At 47.0% G+C, this 20,625-nt stretch overlaps 1 protein-coding gene across 1 annotated transcript; it reads right to left on the bottom strand.

Annotated features, from left to right (window-relative positions):
* Positions 1-3,981: 3,981 nt before the first annotated feature.
* IER3IP1 (immediate early response 3 interacting protein 1) lies at positions 3,982-19,870 on the bottom strand. Its single transcript, XM_040336722.1, has 3 exons — positions 19,725-19,870; positions 16,111-16,212; positions 3,982-5,055 (listed from the first exon to the last, which is right to left on the bottom strand). The coding sequence occupies exons 1-3, from the start codon at positions 19,813-19,815 to the stop codon at positions 5,000-5,002; spliced, it is 249 nt and encodes an 82-aa protein (XP_040192656.1). The 5' UTR covers positions 19,816-19,870; the 3' UTR covers positions 3,982-4,999.
* Positions 19,871-20,625: the final 755 nt, after the last annotated feature.

Genomic DNA, 20,625 nt, shown 5'->3' with positions numbered 1-20,625 from the left:
GATGGCTGCCTGTAGGATGCGAGTGTGGCTCTGGGCGTATGGTACCGCCTCGAATGTGGCCACCATCTTGCCTAGTAACCTCATACATAGGCGAATAGTCGGTTCTTTCTTGCTTAGAACCAGTAGGATTAATTCCTTGATGGCTTTTACCTTCCTCAGAGGTAGGAACACTCCTTGTTGTTCTGTGTCTAATCTCATGCCGAGATATTCCAACTGCTTTGTGGGCTGGAAAGCTGACTTTTCTCGATTTAGGACCCAGCCGAACCTCTCGAGGTATTGGACCGTGAGGGCCACTGCTCGCTCCAAGCCAGGAGACGAGTGATCTATGACTAGGAGGTCGTCCAGGTATGCTAGGATCGTGACCCCTTGGATCCTTAGTTTGGCTAGGATTGGAGCTAGGACCTTCGTGAACACCCGGGGGGCCGTAGCCAACCCGAAGGGAAGCGCCACGAATTGGAAGTGACGCGAAGCCACCATGAAGCGTAGATATCTTTGATGTGGCTGATAAATTGGAACATGAAGGTAGGCATCCTTTATGTCTATGGACGCCATGAAGTCGTCCTTCTGGAGTGTGGCAGCTGCTGACCGCACGGATTCCATCCGAAATGAGCGGATCTTTAGATATGCATTTACCATCTTTAGGTCCAAAATTGGCCTGACATCTCCATTGGATCTTGGGATGATGAATAGGTTGGAGTAGAAACCCAGCCCCTGTTCCAGGACTGGTACCTCTACTATTACTTCCTGGGAAAGTAGATGATCTAATGCCGATCTTAATGCGGCTCCCTTTTCCGGATCGTTTGGAATCCTCGACTTCTGGAAATGAGGAGGAGGAAACCTTAGGAAATCTAATTTGTAGCCTGTGGCCACGGAAGACCGTACCCACTCGTCGGGAATGCTGGCTTCCCAAATCTCTGAAAAGAGTCGCAGCCTTCCCCCCACCTTCGTGGGTGGGGGCGCCCCTTCATAAGGTTGGCTTGGGGGCTGGTTTTGCTGGTTTGCGAAACCACTGCCTTTTGCCTCTAACAGCCTGTCCTTGTGATCTGCTGTTGAAGCCGAAGTTTGCTTTTGCAGGAGGCCGTCGATACTGCTTGGCATTAGAGGGCCCCTGCCCAGGGGAATACTGTCGTTTAAACGCAGGTCCCTGAACCTTCTTCTTAGTTGGCAAGAGAGTACTCTTGCCGTTTGAAATGGTCTGAATGTATTTATCTAGGTCTTCTCCGAAGAGTCGTCCTCCATGGAAGGGGAACCCTACCAGGAGCTTCTTGCATGGGGGCTCAGCCTCCCAGCTTTTTAACCATAAGAGTCTTCTCATATGGATAAGGGATAACGATAAACGTGACGCTTGCTGGATAGAATCCTTGATTGCGTCTACCGTAAAACATATGGCCTTAGGGACATCCGAAAATTTTTCTGCCTGCTGGGCCGGAATAAGTTTAAGCATCTGCTTAAATTGATCCGATAATGCTTGAGCGACCCCAATCGCAGCCACAGCTGGCTGTACTACTGCCCCTGCAGTAGTGAAGGAGTTCTTAAGTAGTGCTTCCAAGCGCTTATCAACTGGATCCTTGAACACCTGTATGTTTTCTACAGGGCATGTTAACGATCTGTTAACACATGAGATGGCTGCGTCCACTGCAGGAGTAGCCCATCTTTTGGAAAATTTTTCTTCCATAGGATATAGGACAGAGAACCTTTTAGGTGGTAAGAAGATCTTATCTGGCTTGTTCCAATCTTGGAACAAAATTCCCTCTAATAGAGGATGGATCGGAAACACAGCATTGCTTTGAGGCGCCCTCAGTGAGCCCAAAGCTGAAACCGTCGATACCTGGAGATCTGGTACTGGCAAGTTGAATGTCCTATGGACCAAGTCCGACAATCCTTGAATCCACCAGCTCTCCCTCAGGGAGACTGCCCCAGACTCCTCTGTATCCGGGTCTTCGATCCCTGAACCTACTTGGTCCGTGTCCAAGAGGTCGTCCAATTCCCCTGAGGAAAGGACCTCCTCTTCTGAGGGTCCGCGCTCGGGTGACGGAGATCTATTCCGCTTACTGCCCCGCATAGCTGCGGATATCATTTTTCCCATGCTTTTCTGCATCTCTTTTAAAGAGGTGAGTAATACCTCCTCCGTGACCATCTTAGGGTTGGACTGACCCGCGTCAGCTCCAGCCCCAGATCCCGATGGCCCCAAGGCTCCCTGTAGGGAAAACAGCGGCATACCATGGTACAATACCGAGGTACACCTGCTACCTATTGGTATTTGGAACTATAAAAGTTAATTGTCCAAACACCTGTTTGGGGGATAAAAAAAAATGCTTCCTCTCCCCTAGATGACTTTTTTTTTTTTTCGTTTTTGTTTCAAATCCAGGAAAGAAAAAACATTCTGTCCCCCTGAGTAGTATTGCAAAGAAAAACTATGAGATGGAAAAGAAACAGCCTATTTCTAGGCTTGACAAAACAGTCCTCTGAAGACTGCAATATCCTTTCTGGCCACTGTGTGTCCTCGGCGCCCCGTGCTGCCGCTCTGGTCTTTCTCCTCAGTTCCAAAGTATTGATGGAACAAACAAGGAAGGGCCGCCCCTTCCTTTAAGCCACTGACCCGCCCTTCCCCCCCAGCAACCTCAAACAGGAAATGCCCCTCCCGACAGGGGGAGGAGGGGGGGGGGGATTTTGGGAGGAAGGGACCTCTCTGTTCCAGCAAACTGCAGCCTGCAGCCTGGAACCATGAGGAGGTCAGCGTTTTGCCTGCTTGCAGGCTCTGAGGAGGAAGACTGAATGGAGCATCGCCTGGAGGCCTGCAGGTAAGCAAAGCTCTCTGACACACACATATATTTTTATATAACACAGGCCCCACTCAATGCTTTTCCAACACTACAAGGGAGGTCACATCTTATGGGGAATAATACATAGAGAGCCATCCTATCTTTATGATATGTGACTAGTTTGCCAGATGCAGTGCATAACTTTAGGCATGTCCCCTGTGACCCCCCAGAAAAAAACCTGCTAAGAACCAAGTTCCGCAAGTTTTCCCCTCACTTACCTGCTCCATGCCGCAGGACTTTGCCAAGCAAGAGGCCCAATCTTCCCCCATCTCCGTGGGGATGTCTAGACCTTCAGGCCCTGGGTTCCTATGAAGGATCCACTGTCCTGGGCCCATATAGCACCCTGGCAACAGAAAACTTTAGGTACCCAAAGGTTTCTAAGTTCTGGGCCCAGGGTCCAGCTCTCTAAAAAGAAAAGCATTATGGGCTATACCCCAAGGGTTTGGGGTCCGGTTACTGACCACTTTAGCGCTGAGGCTTTTTTGGACAGAACCGGTAGCTCACCTAATCCCAAGGATGCGGAGGCAAGCTAAACCATGACTAACACCTAAGACACTGGCGTAAAAACTGAGGTACTCCTCCTATGGGAGGGGGTTATATAGGGAGGGGCATTTCCTGTTTGAGATTGCCAGTGTCTACACCTGAAGGTACTCCATATAACCCATATAGTATAGTAATGAATGCCGCTCTGTGTCCCGTGATGTACGATAAAGAAAAGTAACCCCATCACTGGTGTCAGTGGGAGGAAAAGTAACCCCATCACTGGTGTCAGTGGGAGGAACAGTACCCCATCAATGGTGTCAGTGGGAGGAACAGTAACCCCATCACTGGTGTCAGTGGGAGGATCAGTAACCCCATCACTGGTGTCAGTGGGAGGATCAGTAACCCCATCACTGGTGTCAGTGGGAGGAACAGTAACCCCAGCGCTCGTGTCAGTGGGAGGAACAGTAACCCCAGCGCTCGTGTCAGTGGGAGGAACAGTAACCCCATCAATGATGTCAGTGGGAGGAACAGTAACCCCATTACTGGTGTCAGTGGGAGGAATAGTGCCCCAAGGTTTAGATACGGGCAAGCAAAGGGCCACAGTTTGGAGCCCTAGGCTAAAGCTTGTTACGGTAAAACAGCTATGACATGCAATAAATGACAATTCCACACCATATTTTTGTTTGTGAATAAAACCTTTTGATGAGAAGATAAAATAAGAAACACATTTAACCAATAAAGCACAGTTCTGTAAATTAACCCTACAGTCCCTCTAAAAATGCATGTTTTATAGAAAAAAAACAACAGACATCAGTACAAAGATCACAGGGCTTACAAAATAAATCAATCATTCAGGTGAATGTCACACAAAGGAGCAGCTTACAGCCGATGTATGAAGGGTTGTTCCTGCCTCCTGCAGGCAGAACGTCAGGCTTTCCTACATATGTGCAGTGGCAGTGTTCTGCAGAAGGGGGTGGGGCATAGGTGCGAAAAGGGGCGGGGCTTTACACCACCACACCTTTGCTATGATACCATGTCCTTTCTGCTTAGGAGTCTTGCTTTATTAGGATATTTTGTTTGCTTTTCTGTGACAGCAAGATCCTCGCGTACTGGAAGTCTGGGTGGAAGGTCCTCCGTTTTATAAGATGTATAAATTATAACGTAGGCAGGGGTAGAAGTGATACGGGTAAGGTGTGGTGAGCTGGTTTTATTTAATGTACTAAAGACTTGGGGATGCAAACATGAATGATTAGATCCATCTTGTGGTAGAACATCCTACGACAGGGGTCTCAAACTGGTAACCCTCCAGCTGTTGCGAAACTACAAGTCCCATGAGGCATTGCAAGGCTGACAGTTACAAGCATGACTCCCACAGGCAGAGGCATGATGGGACTTATAGTTTCGAAACAGCTGGAGGGAGCTGCCAGTTTGAGAACCCTGCTCTACGACATGCTTCTTGCGTCAATGTGTCCTTTGGGTAAAAAGTCCTTTCATTGGAGCCTGCCAGTGTGTGAGGCGGGGTGCATACTGGTGACAGACGTTCCACGTGTTCATAGAAGATTCTCCTCACACTGGTAGATCATCTGCAGTAGGGCTTTGTCAAACGTTCCGCGTCTTCTCTTCATATACAGTAAACAATCGGCATCAGTTGGTCTTCTGGTCATGTGCTTTCCTCATTTCTGCTTAGCATGCATCTAACCGAACAATAGAAGTAGCACGATCGTTATCGAGTTCACAATGATTAGCGGAACTGCAAAGACAAGAAAAGAACGATTTATTAAAAGTTCTGTAAACATTTATAATAATACTTGCCGACCACATAACAACGTAACACACGGCAGCAACGTGACTCTCCAGATCACTTACCTACGGCCATCGCCAAAAGTTTTGAGAATGACACAAATATTAATTTTCACACAGTCTGGTGCCGCAGTTTTTATGATGGTAATTAGTAGGGTTGTCCCGATAACACTTTTGTAGGACTGAGTACAAGTACCGATACTTTTTTCAAGTACTCGCCGATACCGAATACCGATACTTTTTTTTAAATGTGTCCCCAAATGCAGCCATGTCCCCCCACAGATGCAGCCATGTCCCCCCCATATCCAGCCATGTCCCCCCCCCCCATATCCAGCCATGTCTCCCCCCCATATCCAGCCATGTCCCCCCCCCCATATCCAGCCATGTCTCCCTTATCTGCATCCCTGCGCCGCCTGGTTAATACGGGCGGGGAACATTACAGCTTTCATTTGAATAGCTGTAGTGATTCGCGCTGCGTACAGACACTCCCCCTTGTTCGGGATTGGACAGTTCACCCGAGCAAGGGGGAGTGTCTATACGCGGCGCGGCGGGAAACACTACAGCTATTCAAATGAAAGCTGTAATGTTCCCCGCCCGTATTAACCAGGCGGCGGCAGCGGGGATGCGGCATAACGGCGGCGGGGAGGGGGAATGGGGGGTGTTATCGAATGAGGCATCGGGGGTATTTGCGGGAGTACAAGTACCCCCGCAAATACTCAGGATCGGTCCCGATACCGATACTAGTATCGGTATCGGGACAACCCTAGTAATTAGCATATATTCCAGAATGTTATGAAGAGTGATCAGATGAATTGCAAAGTCCCTCTTTGCCATAAAAAAAGTAACTTAAAAGGGGTCCTATGCATTAAAGTGAAAAAAACATCTGACAGTTACCAGCCCCCCCCCCCCCACGTTTTACTTACCTGAGCCCTGATATGTCCCACGACGAGGATGCGCTGCATCTTTGCCCGGGGGTTCTCGGCTCTTGATTGGACAGATTGATAGCAGCACAGCCATTGGCTCCCACTGCTGTCAATCAAATCCAATGACACGGGCACCGGGGCAGAGTCCTACATTCAAAAACTTTGAAAAGAAGATATGGACAGCCACACACCAAAAAACATTAAAAAGGTAGCCTTTTAATGGTAAAGGAAGGAAGGCACTACAAAAAACAGCAAGCAGTGTGGTATATAGCTGACGCGTTTCGCACTGGGGTTCAGTGCTTAGTCATAGCACTAAGCACTGAACCCCAGTGCGAAACGCGTCAGCTATATACCACACTGCTTGCTGTTTTTTTGTAGTGCCTTCTTTCCTTTACCATTAAAAGGCTACCTTTTTAAGGTTTTTTTGGTGTGCGGCTGTCCATATCTTCTTTTCAACGTTTTTGCTCCGTGCATTGCCGGCACCCATCTGGTTCTGAGAGGACACCGATTGCTCAGTACACTCACCTGGAGCGGCAGTTCTCCCCTTTCTGAGAGTCCTACATTCGGCGGCTATGGACGCCAAGTGCTGGACTCGAGAGCATGCCCGCAAGGTAACCCCCCCCCCCAGAGGGGGGTGATCTGATGCAGGGAGGAGCCAAAAGAGACGACAGTGGACCCCAGAAAATGGCATTCGGGGCCACCCTGTGCAAAACTAGCTGCATAGTGGAGGTAAGTATGTTTTTTGTATTGTTGTCATTGTGGTCAGGCAACACACTGGCACCTTTGCTGCCATTGTGCAATGTGCTGGGTGTGTAATGTGCTCCTGCTCCTTTAAGGAGGGGTGGGCTCCCTCCAGCCATCTGCCCTTCATCTATCCATCAGCATACATGTGCTTCCAGTGAGGAGACTTTACATTTTAGAGTTAGGACTGCAGTACACAGGGAGCAACTAAACCCCTGTTTTTAAATGCACTGTTAGACAGGTGAATTTGGTTGGTTGCTGATTGGTTGGCAAGTTGAGCTTGGATATTCTTTTTTTTTTTTTTTTTTTTTTTTTTCACTTCAGACTGCAACCTCGTAGAGTATGCGTTTATACGCTCATGTTCCGTTTGCCAGCCCTTTGCGTCTCTAATCAGGTTTCGCATCATTAGTGTAGTTATTTTTCTTACATTGCTTTTATCTTTCCGAGATGTGTAAATGTATATATATATAAGTTTTTTTTTTTTTTTTTTTTTTTTTATAAAGGTATTTACTCCTTCATTTTTTAACTTGATTAAAGTCTCATAGAGGAAAGACAGTCTATCGATTCCTTTACCTTATCCCCATTCCTCCCTCCCCCCCTCTCCCTCCCCACCCTCCCCCTATCTCACCATAAACAATCCGAAGTGCCTCCTGATGCCTTCATCTCTGTTTTTAATTTATCTTTAGGTCTCAGCCCTAAGTTTTTCTGCATAGCTCCAGGATCTCTTAAAACCCCTCCAGTTGTCCCACTTCTTATCTTGAACTATACTATTTCCTTCCACTTCTTCTCTCAGTTCTTCCATTCTATAAGTCTCTTCCACGGAGTCTATCCATTCCCAGATATGGGGGCTGTCTATCTCCTGCCATCTTCTCGGTATTATCCTTTTGGCGGCATTTAATAGGTGTGGGATTAAGGTTTTCTTATATTTTTTGATTTTTTCCTCACCCCCATGGAACAATACCACCCAAGGATCCAGCTTAATTTTTTCTTTTGTAATCTCTTCTATACATCCCAGTATTTTTTTCCAGAACTCCTCGACCTTAGGGCATTTCCACCACAAATGAGCCATGGTACCCGGGGACCCACATCCCCTCCAGCACTCTCCCGTTTGTCCTTCGTTAAATTTAGATAGTTTGTCCGGTGTCATGTACCATCCAGTCAAACATTTGTAGCTCATCTCAGCTGTACGACTATCTATTGCCGAGGAATGGGCCAGTGTCAGTATTTTTTCGATTGTGACCCTATCTAGCTTTGATCCCAGTTCCCTTTCCCATTTTTTGATGAAAGGAGGAACCATCCGTTCGTCCACCTTTAGCAAAATCTTATATAATTTTGAGATAGTTCCCTTGACCTTTTCCGATGTGCATATTTTTTCCAATTCGGATAGCTGCTCCCCTGATCTTAGTGGGTGCGGTAGTCTTTGTATAAAGTGGGCCAGCTGATGGTATCTCCATTCATCAATTTCCAAAAAACAATCTTTTTTTTCTTTTAATTCTTGTAGTGTTACAATGTGCCCATCTTTTATTACATCCCTTAATTGGGTAGTGTCTTTTTTTATCCAATTTCCTCCAATCTGTGTTTTACCCGGTGCAAAATAATCATTATTTTTCAGTGCCAGTAATGGTGAGTTAAATTCCTTTTCTATTTTTTTGTACCTAGAATCCCAAATTTTTAGTGCATTTTTAGTTATCTCATGTGTATTCTTATCAAGTGTCCTATATTTAGGTGGGTTCCATATAATCTTGTCTAAACTTGCCTTTGACATTTCGTTTTCAATGTTAACCCATCTCTTTTCCTTACTGGCCCTAACCCACTCCACCACCCTTGACAAAACCACAGCCTCGTAGTATGTTTTAACGTCTGGTACTGCTAGTCCCCCCTTATTTTTAGGTTGTCTTAATGTTTGGAAGGATATTCTGTGTTTCTTATTTCTCCAAATAAAGTTCATGATCTGTTTTTTAAGAGCTGAGAAGAGTATTCCGGGCAAACTTATAGGTATCATCTGGAACTTATAAGTAATCTTTGGTAAAATTACCATTTTACAGAAGTTTATTCGTCCTATCCAGGATATCGGTCTACTTTTTACCCTCCCGATTTCTTCCCTAATTTCGTTTAACAAGGGGATAAAATTTTTCGCGTACATTTTTTTCATTGATTTAACTAGGAAGATACCGAGGTACTTAAGTGCTTTTACCCAGGAGAAGCAAAATTTCTGTTTTAAATCTCTTTCCTCTCGTCCAGTAATATTGATACTTAGGATCTCAGTTTTAGCTACGTTGATTTTAAAATTTGATATTTCTCCGTATATCATGCATAGGTCTAATAATTTTGGAATTGAGATTTTAGGGTCTGACAAATAGAAGAGTACGTCATCTGCAAATGCTGAGAGTTTGTGTTCGTCCTCTCCTATTTTAACTCCTCTTATGTCGGGGTTCTTGCGTATCCTGGCTAATAATGGCTCCAGGGAGAGCACAAACAGGAGTGGGGAGAGGGGGCATCCCTGTCTGGTTCCGTTTTTCATTATCAGGTCTTGGGATAGGCTGCCATTTATTTTTATTTTTGCCCTCGGTTCCTGGTAGAGAGTTGTTATCCACTCCCTCATCCTTTGTCCGAACCCCATTTCATCCAGGGTGCATAGCATGAATCCCCAGTCTACCCTGTCGAATGCCTTCTCTGCATCTATCGACAGGAGTAGACTGGGGGTTCCGTTCGTTTTCATTTTTTGCATTATCAATAGTGCTCTAACTCCATTGTCCCTCCCCTCTCTTCCCTGGATGAACCCTGTCTGGTCAGGATGTACCATCTTTGCCATTTCCCGTTTTACTCTCTCGGCCAATACCTTTGCGAATAGTTTTACATCTGTATTTAGCAGAGATATTGGTCGGTACCCTGAACAATCTCCTTTATCCTTACCTTCCTTGGGGATAACTGTTATAATGGCCTCTGAGGCCTCCCGGCTCAGACCGAAGTCTTTGCCCAATCCATTAAAATATTGGCATAATTTTGGTAACAGGATCTCCCTACACTTTTTATAATACAGAGTGGTGAAACCGTCGGGTCCCGGACTTTTACCTACTGCTGTATCGGCTAATGCAAAATTGATCTCTTTTTCTGATATTGGTCTGTCCATGACTAATGCCTCGCTCCTATTTATTTTTGGGAGCCCAGCTTCCCTTAGGAATTTTGCAGTTTTATTTATTTTTTCTCCCTCCTGCCCATTCTTTTGTTCTACTGAGTAAAGTCTCTCATAGTATAGCCTAAAAGTCTCCGCAATTTCCTTTGTTGTTTGCATCATCTCTCCTTTTTCGTTTTTGATTTTATCTATATAATTTTTTGATTTCTTTTTCTGCACCATTCTTGCTAGATGTTTATTAGTTTTATTCCCCCACATGTATCTTTCCCTAGCGATTAATTTAAATTCCTTTCGGGTTTCTTGGTCCATAATTTCTTTTAATTCGTTTCGTTTTTTGACCAGTTTCGAGTATAGATCTCGTTGCTTCCCTGTTTTTTTATGTTCCTGTTCTAAGAGGAAGATTTCTTCAATTAACTCTTCCTTTTTCCTATTTTTTTCTTTTTTTTTCCTTGCTCCTTCCGAAATCAATGTTCCTCTTATCACTGCCTTGTGGGCCTCCCACAGTGTTGCCATCGAGACTTCCTCCATCTCGTTTAACCTAAAATACTCTTCCAGCTCTTTTTTTACCCTTGTTAAACTGGTCTCTTCTATCAATAAGTGTTCGTCTAACCTCCAATTTTGTTTAGGCCTTATATTACCTGAGATATCTATTATAATACTAACTGGTGCATGGTCGGAAATTGTCATAGTTTCTATTTTTGTCTCAACCACAATATCTAAGGTCCTGTGATCGACCAGAATATGATCGATCCTTGAATAAGTCCCATGGACCGGGGAGTAAAATGTATAGTCTCGTTGGTCCGGGTTAAAGACTCTCCAGGCGTCGATCAGTTGACTCCTAAATAAGGCGTCCCTGAGCTTTCTCAACTGTACGTCCCGAACGCTCGATGTCTGAGATGTTTTATCTATTTTTGGGTTTATGCATAAGTTGAGATCTCCTCCTATGATTACTCTTCCCCTCCTGAAATCTGTCAGTTTCCCTAGTATTCCCAGGAGAAATTTTATCGGTGATACATTTGGGGCATAGACGTTTACCAGAGTACATTCTAATCCTTCCAATTTTCCTCTCAAGAAGAGGAATCTCCCCTCTGGGTCTGTCAATCTGTCGGCTAGCTCAAACCGTATCCTTTTTGAGATTCCAATTGCTATTCCTCTAGCTCTTTTGGAGATAGTATCTCCATAATACCACGTGGGGAGATCTGGGGCATATAATCTGATATTCGATCCTTGAGTGATATGAGTTTCCTGTAGGAAGGAGATGTCTGCTTTATATCCCTTTAGTTCCTTGAGCACCTTATGTCTCTTGGTTGGGCTATTGAGACCTTTCACATTATAAGATATACATTTGATTTGTGGCATCTTTGATCTTCCCTTTTTTTCTGAGTATTGTTGTCATTGTGGTCAGGCAACACACTGGCACCTTTGCTGCCATTGTGCAATGTGCTGGGTGTGTAATGTGCTCCTGCTCCTTTAAGGAGGGGTGGGCTCCCTCCAGCCATCTGCCCTTCATCTATCCATCAGCATACATGTGCTTCCAGTGAGGAGACTTTACATTTTAGAGTTAGGACTGCAGTACACAGGGAGCAACTAAACCCCTGTTTTTAAATGCACTGTTAGACAGGTGAATTTGGTTGGTTGCTGATTGGTTGGCAAGTTGAGCTTGGATATTCTGTGTGTTTTTTGACATGCGTTCGCCCCTTCCAGTGCTCCTTGCTGTGAAGGCCAGTCATAGGTAGGGGAAGTGACTATTGTTTTTTTTGTAGTGAAGGCAAGTATGACATGTTTATTTAAAAAAAAAAAAAAAAAAAAAAAGAACCCTTAGCATCACTTAAATCCCATAAAAAAATAAAAATAAACACATTTTCAACTGTATTTGTAAAGAAGACTTTCGGGGCACCCGAGAAAGTCCAGCAAGCACCAGGACCGTCTCCTATAGTTGATTCAGCTGTGGCATTGGGGCACCACCAGTACAGAGCTTTATCAGGAATGGCAGCAGGCAGGTGTGAGTACATCTGTGTGTACAGTGAGATGTTTAACCCCTTCCCAGCCAGTGTCATTAGTACAGTGGTTTAGTGTCATCACTGGTTCCCACAAAGTGCCTTTTAGTGTCAGATTCCACCACAATATCGCATTCCCATTATAGTTACATAGTTAGTCAGGTTGAAAAAAGAAAAGTCCATCCAGTTCAACCATACAAAAAAAAAATAATAATATTGTACAATCACATATACCCAATTCTATACCCATAGTTGATCCAGAGGAAGGCAAAAAACCCCAGCATAGCATGATCCAATTTGCTACAGCAGGGAAAAAAATTCCCTCCTGATCCCCCGAGAGGCAATCCGATTTACCCTGGATCAACTTTACCTACAAATCTTAGTACTCAGTTATATTATGTACATTTAGGAAAGTATCCAGACCTTTTTAAAAGCAATCTACTGAGCTGGCCAGAACCACCTCTGAAGGGAGTCTGTTCCACATCTCTTACTGTGAAGAAACCTTTCCGTATTTGGAGATTAAATCTCTTTTCCTCTAGACGTAAAGAGTGCCCCCTTGTCCTCTGTGATGACCGTAACGTGAATAACTCAACACCAAGTTCACTATATGAACCCCTTATATATTTGTACATGTTGATCATATCCCCCCTAATTCTCCTCTTCTCAAGAGTGAATAGATTTAGTTCTTCTAATCTTTCCTCATAGCTGAGCTCCTCCATGCCTCTTATCAGTTTGGTTGCCCTTCTCTGCACTTTCTCCAGTTCTCCGATATCCTTTTTGAGAACTGGGGCCCAAAACTGAACTGCATATTCCAGATGAGGTCTTACTAATGATTTGTACAGAGGGGGCAAAATGATATCTCTCTCTCTCTCTGGAGTCCATACCTCTCTTAATACAAGAAAGGACTTTGAAACTGCAGCTTGGTATTGCATGCCATTATTGAGCTTATGATCCACCAAAACCCCCAGATCCCTGTCCACTACAAATCCCCCCCAGTTGTGCTCCCCCTAGTATGTATGTATGATGCATGCATATTCTTAGCCCCCAAGTGCATAACTTTACATTTATCAACATTAAACCTTAGTGGCCCAATTAGACAGAGCATTGAGGTTGGCTTGTAAATTGGTGCCGATAGGTCGCTGATTGCTGCCATTACAAATATAATTGTATAAATTGAGGCTGCAATGGTGGGCACAGGTGAGGCTGCACTGATAAAGTTGTTAATATTTATTTTTGTAACTTAATTCTGCATAAAACATTTAAGCGTAATTTCATGAGGGCGCGATTAGGGGCGGTGCAGGGCAGGGATGGGTTGGGGAAACTGGTGGCGAGTAACCCTTAAGACCTGGCTAGTAGCTCAGGACTTGAAATTTTATTGCATGAATACAGCAGTAAAAAACATGCAATCACTGAATGAATAATTAAAGTGAATGTCCACAAATATGAAGAGATATAGTCCACTGCAAAACAGGACTTAAACTGATGCAGTCAAACGTGGTGAGCCCTTATAACACCCGTAGTAATAGTGTATCCTCCCCCAAATAATGTAGATGTATACTCTTACCGCACAGAGTAGACACACATGCCAGCGGCAGAGAGTCAATAAGGCCCCTTTCACACGGGCGGACCGTTTAGGTCCACCTATCAGTTTTTTAGGCGGACCTGAACGGACGCTCCATGCAAGTCTATGGAGCGATGGACATCAGCGGTGACCATGTCCGCTGACATCCAACCCGCTAAAATCAGATGTATGGCGATGCGTTTGCCATCCGTCCTGGCAGATCGGATCGGATGAGATCTGATAAAAACATAGGAATCAGCGGCGCTCGACAGGCCCCTCCCCGCTCAGTGAGCAGAGAGGGACCCGCCATCCGCCATCTCAGATCAATGGAGAGATCTCCCGCTGAGCTGGCGGACTCCGTTGAAATGGATCTGCCCCATGTGGAAGGGGCCTTAGGCTTATAACGACCTGACCACAACCCAGTAGAATACTTTTGGGATGAATTAGAGTGGAGACTGCGAGCCAGGCCTTCTCATCCAACATCAGTACCTGACCTCACAAATGCTCTTCTGGAAGAATGGTCAAACATTCCCATAGACACACTCCTAAACCTTGTGGACAGTCTTCCAGAGTTGAAGCTGTTATAGCTGCAAAGGGTGGACCAACTCAATATTGAACCCTACAAACTAAAACCTTGTACACACGCATGTGTTTAGGCACAGATGACTAGCCCTGAGTTCCTGATTAGCTCAGTTGCATTGTGTCCTGGTAATTACAAGAGCTGAGAATATTTTCATGGTGCACAAATAGGTTCTAGGTCTGAAACTTCCGTACAGGTGACATACTTTGCTATGGCTGCTTGAGAGAGCCGTGTGCTCTGGCTGGTGTGTTTGGAGACTACCTTAAAGGCCCTGGCTGGGTTTGGCCACAAGTACTCTATTGTAGCATATCTGGTAAGAGTCCCCCTTATTTGGTGATTCATACTGGTGGTGGCTTTCCTTGGTGTGCTTATCATCTGTTTCATCTGCGGTACATCACCATATGCTGTATATATATTTTTTTCATGCTCCTTGGATCTCGTATCCATCTACACAATTGGAGGAATACCATCTGGACTATCAGTGGCAGTTTCTGATAAAGACCCTTGCTGGGGGATTCCAGCTGCAAGCCTTGATTGCTTGCCCTTCTGGTAAGCGCATAGTCATTTTCATCTTTTCACCGGTGGAGGATCTTTGTTTGCCAGTCACGTTTAAAATATCACTCAACAATTTATTCACTTAATTTGAATCTTCAATATATATTTTTTGTTCTTTGGACACTTATGGACACTATTTTTAAATTCAATTGTCAATTTATAATCACATATGTTAGCGCAACTTATTTGTTTTGTTTTGATTGTATATTGTGTGTATATCACAATTTTTGTTGCAGCTCGTTTATTTTTCACTTAGTTAGTTTAGCGCAGTATCATAATTTCTTTTGTACACACGCATGGTTTTCTCGGAAAGGACCAGCAAGAAAACTGCTTGCCGAGTACACCGTGCGTGTGTACGAGGCGTTCAGGTTTCTCGTCAATAAAAATCTCGACGAGAAAAATAGAGAACCTGCCTTTCTTGTCTCGATTCTCAGCAGTGTTTTCCTGCCGAGAAACCCGAGAGTGTGTACACTTACCTGTCGCCGTGGAAACCCGCGCATGCTCGAAAGGACTTTGATGCATGCGCGGTAGCTTCCTAGGCATAGGTAGGGTGCAGCAAGATGGTGGCGACAGCATCGAATGTGATGAGCGCATGCTTGTCGTACGCAATGACGTCACCACCTTCTTGCCTTTCAAAAGAACCGTGGTTCTTTTGAATGGAGTGTCTGTACATTTGGGTGACAAGAGATTCTTGCCAAGAATCTCGTCAGGAAAACCCACGTTTTTTTCCCTGACGAGATTCTGGCCCGTGTATACAGGGCTTAAGACTGGGATGTCATTAAAGCGGTAGTAAACCCTGTTCTTGTTTTATTTATTTTTTAAACCTACCCGAAAGGCAAAAGCCATAATGAGCTAGTATATAACAAAAAGTAAAAGATAGTGTTTTTTTTGTCAAAATAGTCGCTGTTCTTTTGTTTATAACGCAAAAAATAAAAACCGCAGAGGTGATCAAATACCGCCAAAAGAAAGCTCTATTTGTGGGGAAAAAACGACGCCAATTTTGTTTGGGTACAACATCACACGACCGCGCAATTGTCAGTTAAAACGACGCAGTGCTAAATTGTAAAAAGTGCGCTGGTCAGGAAGGGGGTAAAATCTTCTGGGGCTGAAGTGGTTAATTAGCTCATGTTAAATTTATGTTTCTAGTTGTGTTGTAAGGGTAATATGACCAGAAGGAGGGGGGGACCTCCTCTTCAAGTGTATATAAAAGACTGTATTCTTGTTCTAATAAAAACAGTTGTATTTCTGGCGTACTCCAAAACTGGTGTGGCCTGGTTCTTGGGGTTACTATAGCCAGATCCACTGGCCTTGTGTTCCAGAGCTTAGGAAGTGATATACTGATGGAAGCAGAGTGTGGGACCTTCCGTATAATATATATATATAATGTTTGGGGGTTCTAAGTAATTTTCTAGGGAAAAAAAATACAGGACACAAAAAAACAACAAGTGTCAGAGAAAGTAGCGATCTTCAAGGGGTTCTCCATTCTGCCGGTACAAGATGAAGGAAAACAATTACCTCTCATGACTGTCCGTACCGAGCGCACAAGGTTCATCATCTGCGACTTGATTCCCGGCTCCTCGCCAAATCCACCAATCCCGTGGTCTGCTCCCCAGCCAACTGCGTGTCAGAAGAAAGAAGAAGCACAAATCATTGTAAGAGAGACGACACAAGAAGAGATTACACAAGCACGTCGTCAATAATGTCTAAATAAAGTTATAGCAACAATGATTTCTTGTTTATCGCTGTCCATCATTCTTCTAGGTCAGGGGTCACAAACCGACGGACTTCCAGCTGTTCCGAAACTACAAGTCCCATGAGGCATTGCAAGGCTGACAGTTTCAAGCATGACTCCCACAGGCAGGGGCATGATGGGACTTGTAGTTTCGCAACAGCTGAAGGGCCACTAGTTTGTGATCCCGCTCTAAAGCCTGGACACATCTTCTACAATAGAGACACCATCCCCCAATGTCAGAGTCTGCTTGTAGCCCAACCCCCCCCACAGGTGGATGAGGTCGCTCACACTGCCCCCAGGTGGATGAGGTCGCTCACACTGCCCCCAGGTGGGTGAGGTCGCTCACACTGCCCCCAGGTGGGTGACGTCGCTCACACTGCCCCCAGGTGGGTGACGTCGCTCACACTGCCCCCAGGTGGGTGACGTCGCTCACACTGCCCCCAGGTGGGTGACGTCGCTCACACTGCCCCCAGGTGGGTGACGTCGCTCACACTGCCCCCAGGTGGATGAGGTCGCTCACACTGCCCCCAGGTGGATGAGGTCGCTCACACTGCCCCCCAGGTGGGTGACGTCGCTCACACTGCCCCCCAGGTGGGTGACGTCGCTCACACTGCCCCCCAGGTGGGTGACGTCGCTCACACTGCCCCCAGGTGGGTGACGTCGCTCACACTGCCCCCAGGTGGGTGACGTCGCTCACACTGCCCCCAGGTGGATGAGGTCGCTCACACTGCCCCCAGGTGGATGAGGTCGCTCACACTGCCCCCCAGGTGGTTGAGGTCGCTCACACTGCCCCCCAGGTGGGTGACGTCGCTCACACTGCCCCTAGGTGGATGAGGTCGCTCACACTGCCCCCAGGTGGGTGACGTCGCTCACACTGCCCCCCAGGTGGGGGACGTCGCTCACACTGCCCCCCAGGTGGGTGACGTCGCTCACACTGCCCCCCAGGTGGGTGACGTCGCTCACACTGCCCCCAGGTGGATGAGGTCGCTCACACTGCCCCCCAGGTGGGTGAGGTCGCTCACACTGCCCCCAGGTGGATGAGGTCGCTCACACTGCCCCCCAGGTGGGTGAGGTCGCTCACACTGCCCCCCAGGTGGGTGAGGTCGCTCACACTGCCCCCAGGTGGGTGAGGTCGCTCACACTGCCCCCCAGGTGGGTGACGTCGCTCACACTGCCCCCCAGGTGGGTGACGTCGCTCACACTGCCCCCCAGGTGGGTGACGTCGCTCACACTGCCCCCCAGGTGGGTGACGTCGCTCACACTGCCCCCCAGGTGGGTGACGTCGCTCACACTGCCCCCCAGGTGGGTGACGTCGCTCACACTGCCCCCAGGTGGATGAGGTCGCTCACACTGCCCCCCAGGTGGTTGAGGTCGCTCACACTGCCCCCCAGGTGGGTGACGTCGCTCACACTGCCCCTAGGTGGATGAGGTCGCTCACACTGCCCCCAGGTGGGTGACGTCGCTCACACTGCCCCCCAGGTGGGTGACGTCGCTCACACTGCCCCCCAGGGGGGTGGGGTCGCTCACACTGCCCCCCAGGTGGGTGACGTCGCTCACACTGCCCCCCAGGTGGGTGACGTCGCTCACACTGCCCCCAGGTGGATGAGGTCGCTCACACTGCCCCCCAGGTGGGTGAGGTCGCTCACACTGCCCCCAGGTGGATGAGGTCGCTCACACTGCCCCCCAGGTGGGTGAGGTCGCTCACACTGCCCCCCAGGTGGGTGAGGTCGCTCACACTGCCCCCCAGGTGGGTGAGGTCGCTCACACTGCCCCCCAGGTGGGTGACGTCGCTCACACTGCCCCCCAGGTGGGTGACGTCGCTCACACTGCCCCCCAGGTGGGTGACGTCGCTCACACTGCCCCCCAGGTGGGTGACGTCGCTCACACTGCCCCCCAGGTGGGTGAGGTCGCCCACACTGCCCCCAGGTGGATGAGGTCGCTCACACTGCCCCCCAGGTGGGTGAGGTCGCTCACACTGCCCCCCAGGTGGGTGAGGTCGCTCACACTGCCCCCCAGGTGGGTGACGTCGCTCACACTGCCCCCAGGTGGATGAGGTCGCTCACACTGCCCCCAGGTGGGTGACGTCGCTCACACTGCCCCCCAGGTGGGTGACGTCGCTCACACTGCCCCCCAGGTGGGTGACGTCGCTCACACTGCCCCCCAGGTGGGTGACGTCGCTCACACTGCCCCCAGGTGGATGAGGTCGCTCACACTGCCCCCCAGGTGGGTGAGGTCGCTCACACTGCCCCCAGGTGGATGAGGTCGCCCACACTGCCCCCAGGTAGTAATCAGAACTTCAAGAAAAGATCCGCGTCATAGAAACAAACAATGGGGGGTTTAGTTACTAAGGCTGGAGAATCAGGGTCACTCCTGTATGGAAACCAATCAGCTTCTAGCCTCAGCTTCTTCAATAAAACCTGGAATCTGATTGGTTGCTATGAAGAAGTGAGATGATAAATCTCCAAGTGTCTTCACAATACAATAGTCAGGACCGGGATTTCTGCATTCACCTACAGTACAGAATACTACTGATACGGGAGGAGGGGCTGCTCTGTATGGCAGCCATTGTGGTCCTTCTAGACAATGGAATCTGCACAGCAGTCATTGTGGTCCCTATAGCCATTGTGATTTGTACAACAGTCATTGTAATCCCTATAGCCATTGTGATCTGTATGGCAGTCATTGTGGTCCTTATAGCCATTGTGATCTGTATGGCAGTCATTATGGTCCCTATAGCCCATCGTGATTCGTACGACAGTCATTGCAGTCCCTATAGCCCATCTTTATCTGTACGGAAGTCATTGTAGTCCCTAAAGCCCATTGTGATCTGCATGGCAGTCATTGCAGTCCCTATAGCCATTGTGATCTGTACAGCAGTCATTGTAGTCCCTATAGCCATTGTGATCTGTACGGCAGTCATTGTAGTCCCTATAGCCCATTGTGATCTGTACAGCAGTCATTGTAGTCCCTATAGCCATTGTGATCTGTACGGCAGTCATTGTAGTCCCTATAGCCCATTGTGATCTGTATGGCAGTCATTGTAGTCCCTATAGCCCATTGTGGTACCTATAGTCAATTGTAATCTGTACAGCAGTCATTGTAGTCCCTATAGCCCATTGTGGTACCTATAGTCAATTGTGATCTGTACAGCAGTCATTGGGATCTGTACAACAGTCACTGTGATCCCTATAGAGTAGACAATGCGATCTTTATGGAGGTTGCAGTCCCTATGTGATGTGTGCGGCAGTCATTGTGGTCCCTATAGATGACATGAACTGTACGGCAGTCATTGGGGTCCCTCTAGTCAATGTGGTCAGGTCCAGTCAGTTGTTGATGAACTACAAATCCCAGCATGCACAGCGCCCCCTCCGGTAGTTCCGTCCCCCCCGGTTCTCACTCTTGCTCAGGAACCTCTCCTCATGTAGTACGGCGATGGCATTGACACAGAGCAGGGCGGCCTGTAGCAGGGTGTACAGGGTGAACGCCATCTTCCCGGAGTCCGGTGACGTGGCGGGGCCGCTGGAGGGCGCAGAGAGGAGCTGATGAGACTGGACGGCGGAAGGGACAAAACACCTCAGAGCGCGAAGCCCACAGAGGATCCCTCCTATGATATCTCCTCCTCATTGTAATAAAGACGGTCCAAATCTCACATCATTTTTACCTGATTCCTCCTCACACTGCAATGTATAATGATGAAGTGTAAAAGTGTATGACAAATTCTAATGCAGAGACACATTACCAGACATTGATGACCAGGGCTGCTGTTAGAAATCATGGGGCTTTCTTTCTTTCTCCCTCCCTTTCTTTCTTTCTTTCTTTCTTTCTTTCTTTCTTTCTTTCTTTCTTTCTTTCTTTCTTTCTTTCTTTCTTTCTTTCTTTCTTTCTTTCTTTCTTTCTTTCTTTCTCCCTCCCTTTCTTTCTTTCTTTCTTTCTCCCTCCCTTTCTTTCTTTCTTTCTTTCTTTCTTTCTTTCTTTCTTTCTTTCTTTCTTTCTTTCTTTCTTTCTTTCTTTCTCCCTCCCTTTCTTTCTCCCTCCCTTTCTTTCTTTCTTTCTTTCTTTCTTTCTTTCTTTCTTTCTTTCTTTCTTTCTTTCTTTCTTTCTTCCTCCCTCCCTTTCTTTCTTTCTCCCTCCCTTTCTTTAATCCTTTCTTTCTTTCTTTCTTTCTTTCTTTCTTTCTTTCTCCCTCCCTTTCTTTCTTTCTTTCTTTCTTTATTTCTCCCTCCCTTTCTTTATTTTTTTCTTTCTTTCTCCCTCCCTCCCTCTCTCTCTTTCTTTCTTTCTTTCTTTCTTTCTTTCTT

Source organism: Rana temporaria, chromosome 1 (genome assembly GCF_905171775.1).
Source record: "Rana temporaria chromosome 1, aRanTem1.1, whole genome shotgun sequence".
Lineage (NCBI taxonomy): Eukaryota > Metazoa > Chordata > Amphibia > Anura > Ranidae > Rana > Rana temporaria.
Note: the sequence above shows the minus strand (reverse complement) of the source record. Positions and strands in the feature narration are given on the sequence as shown.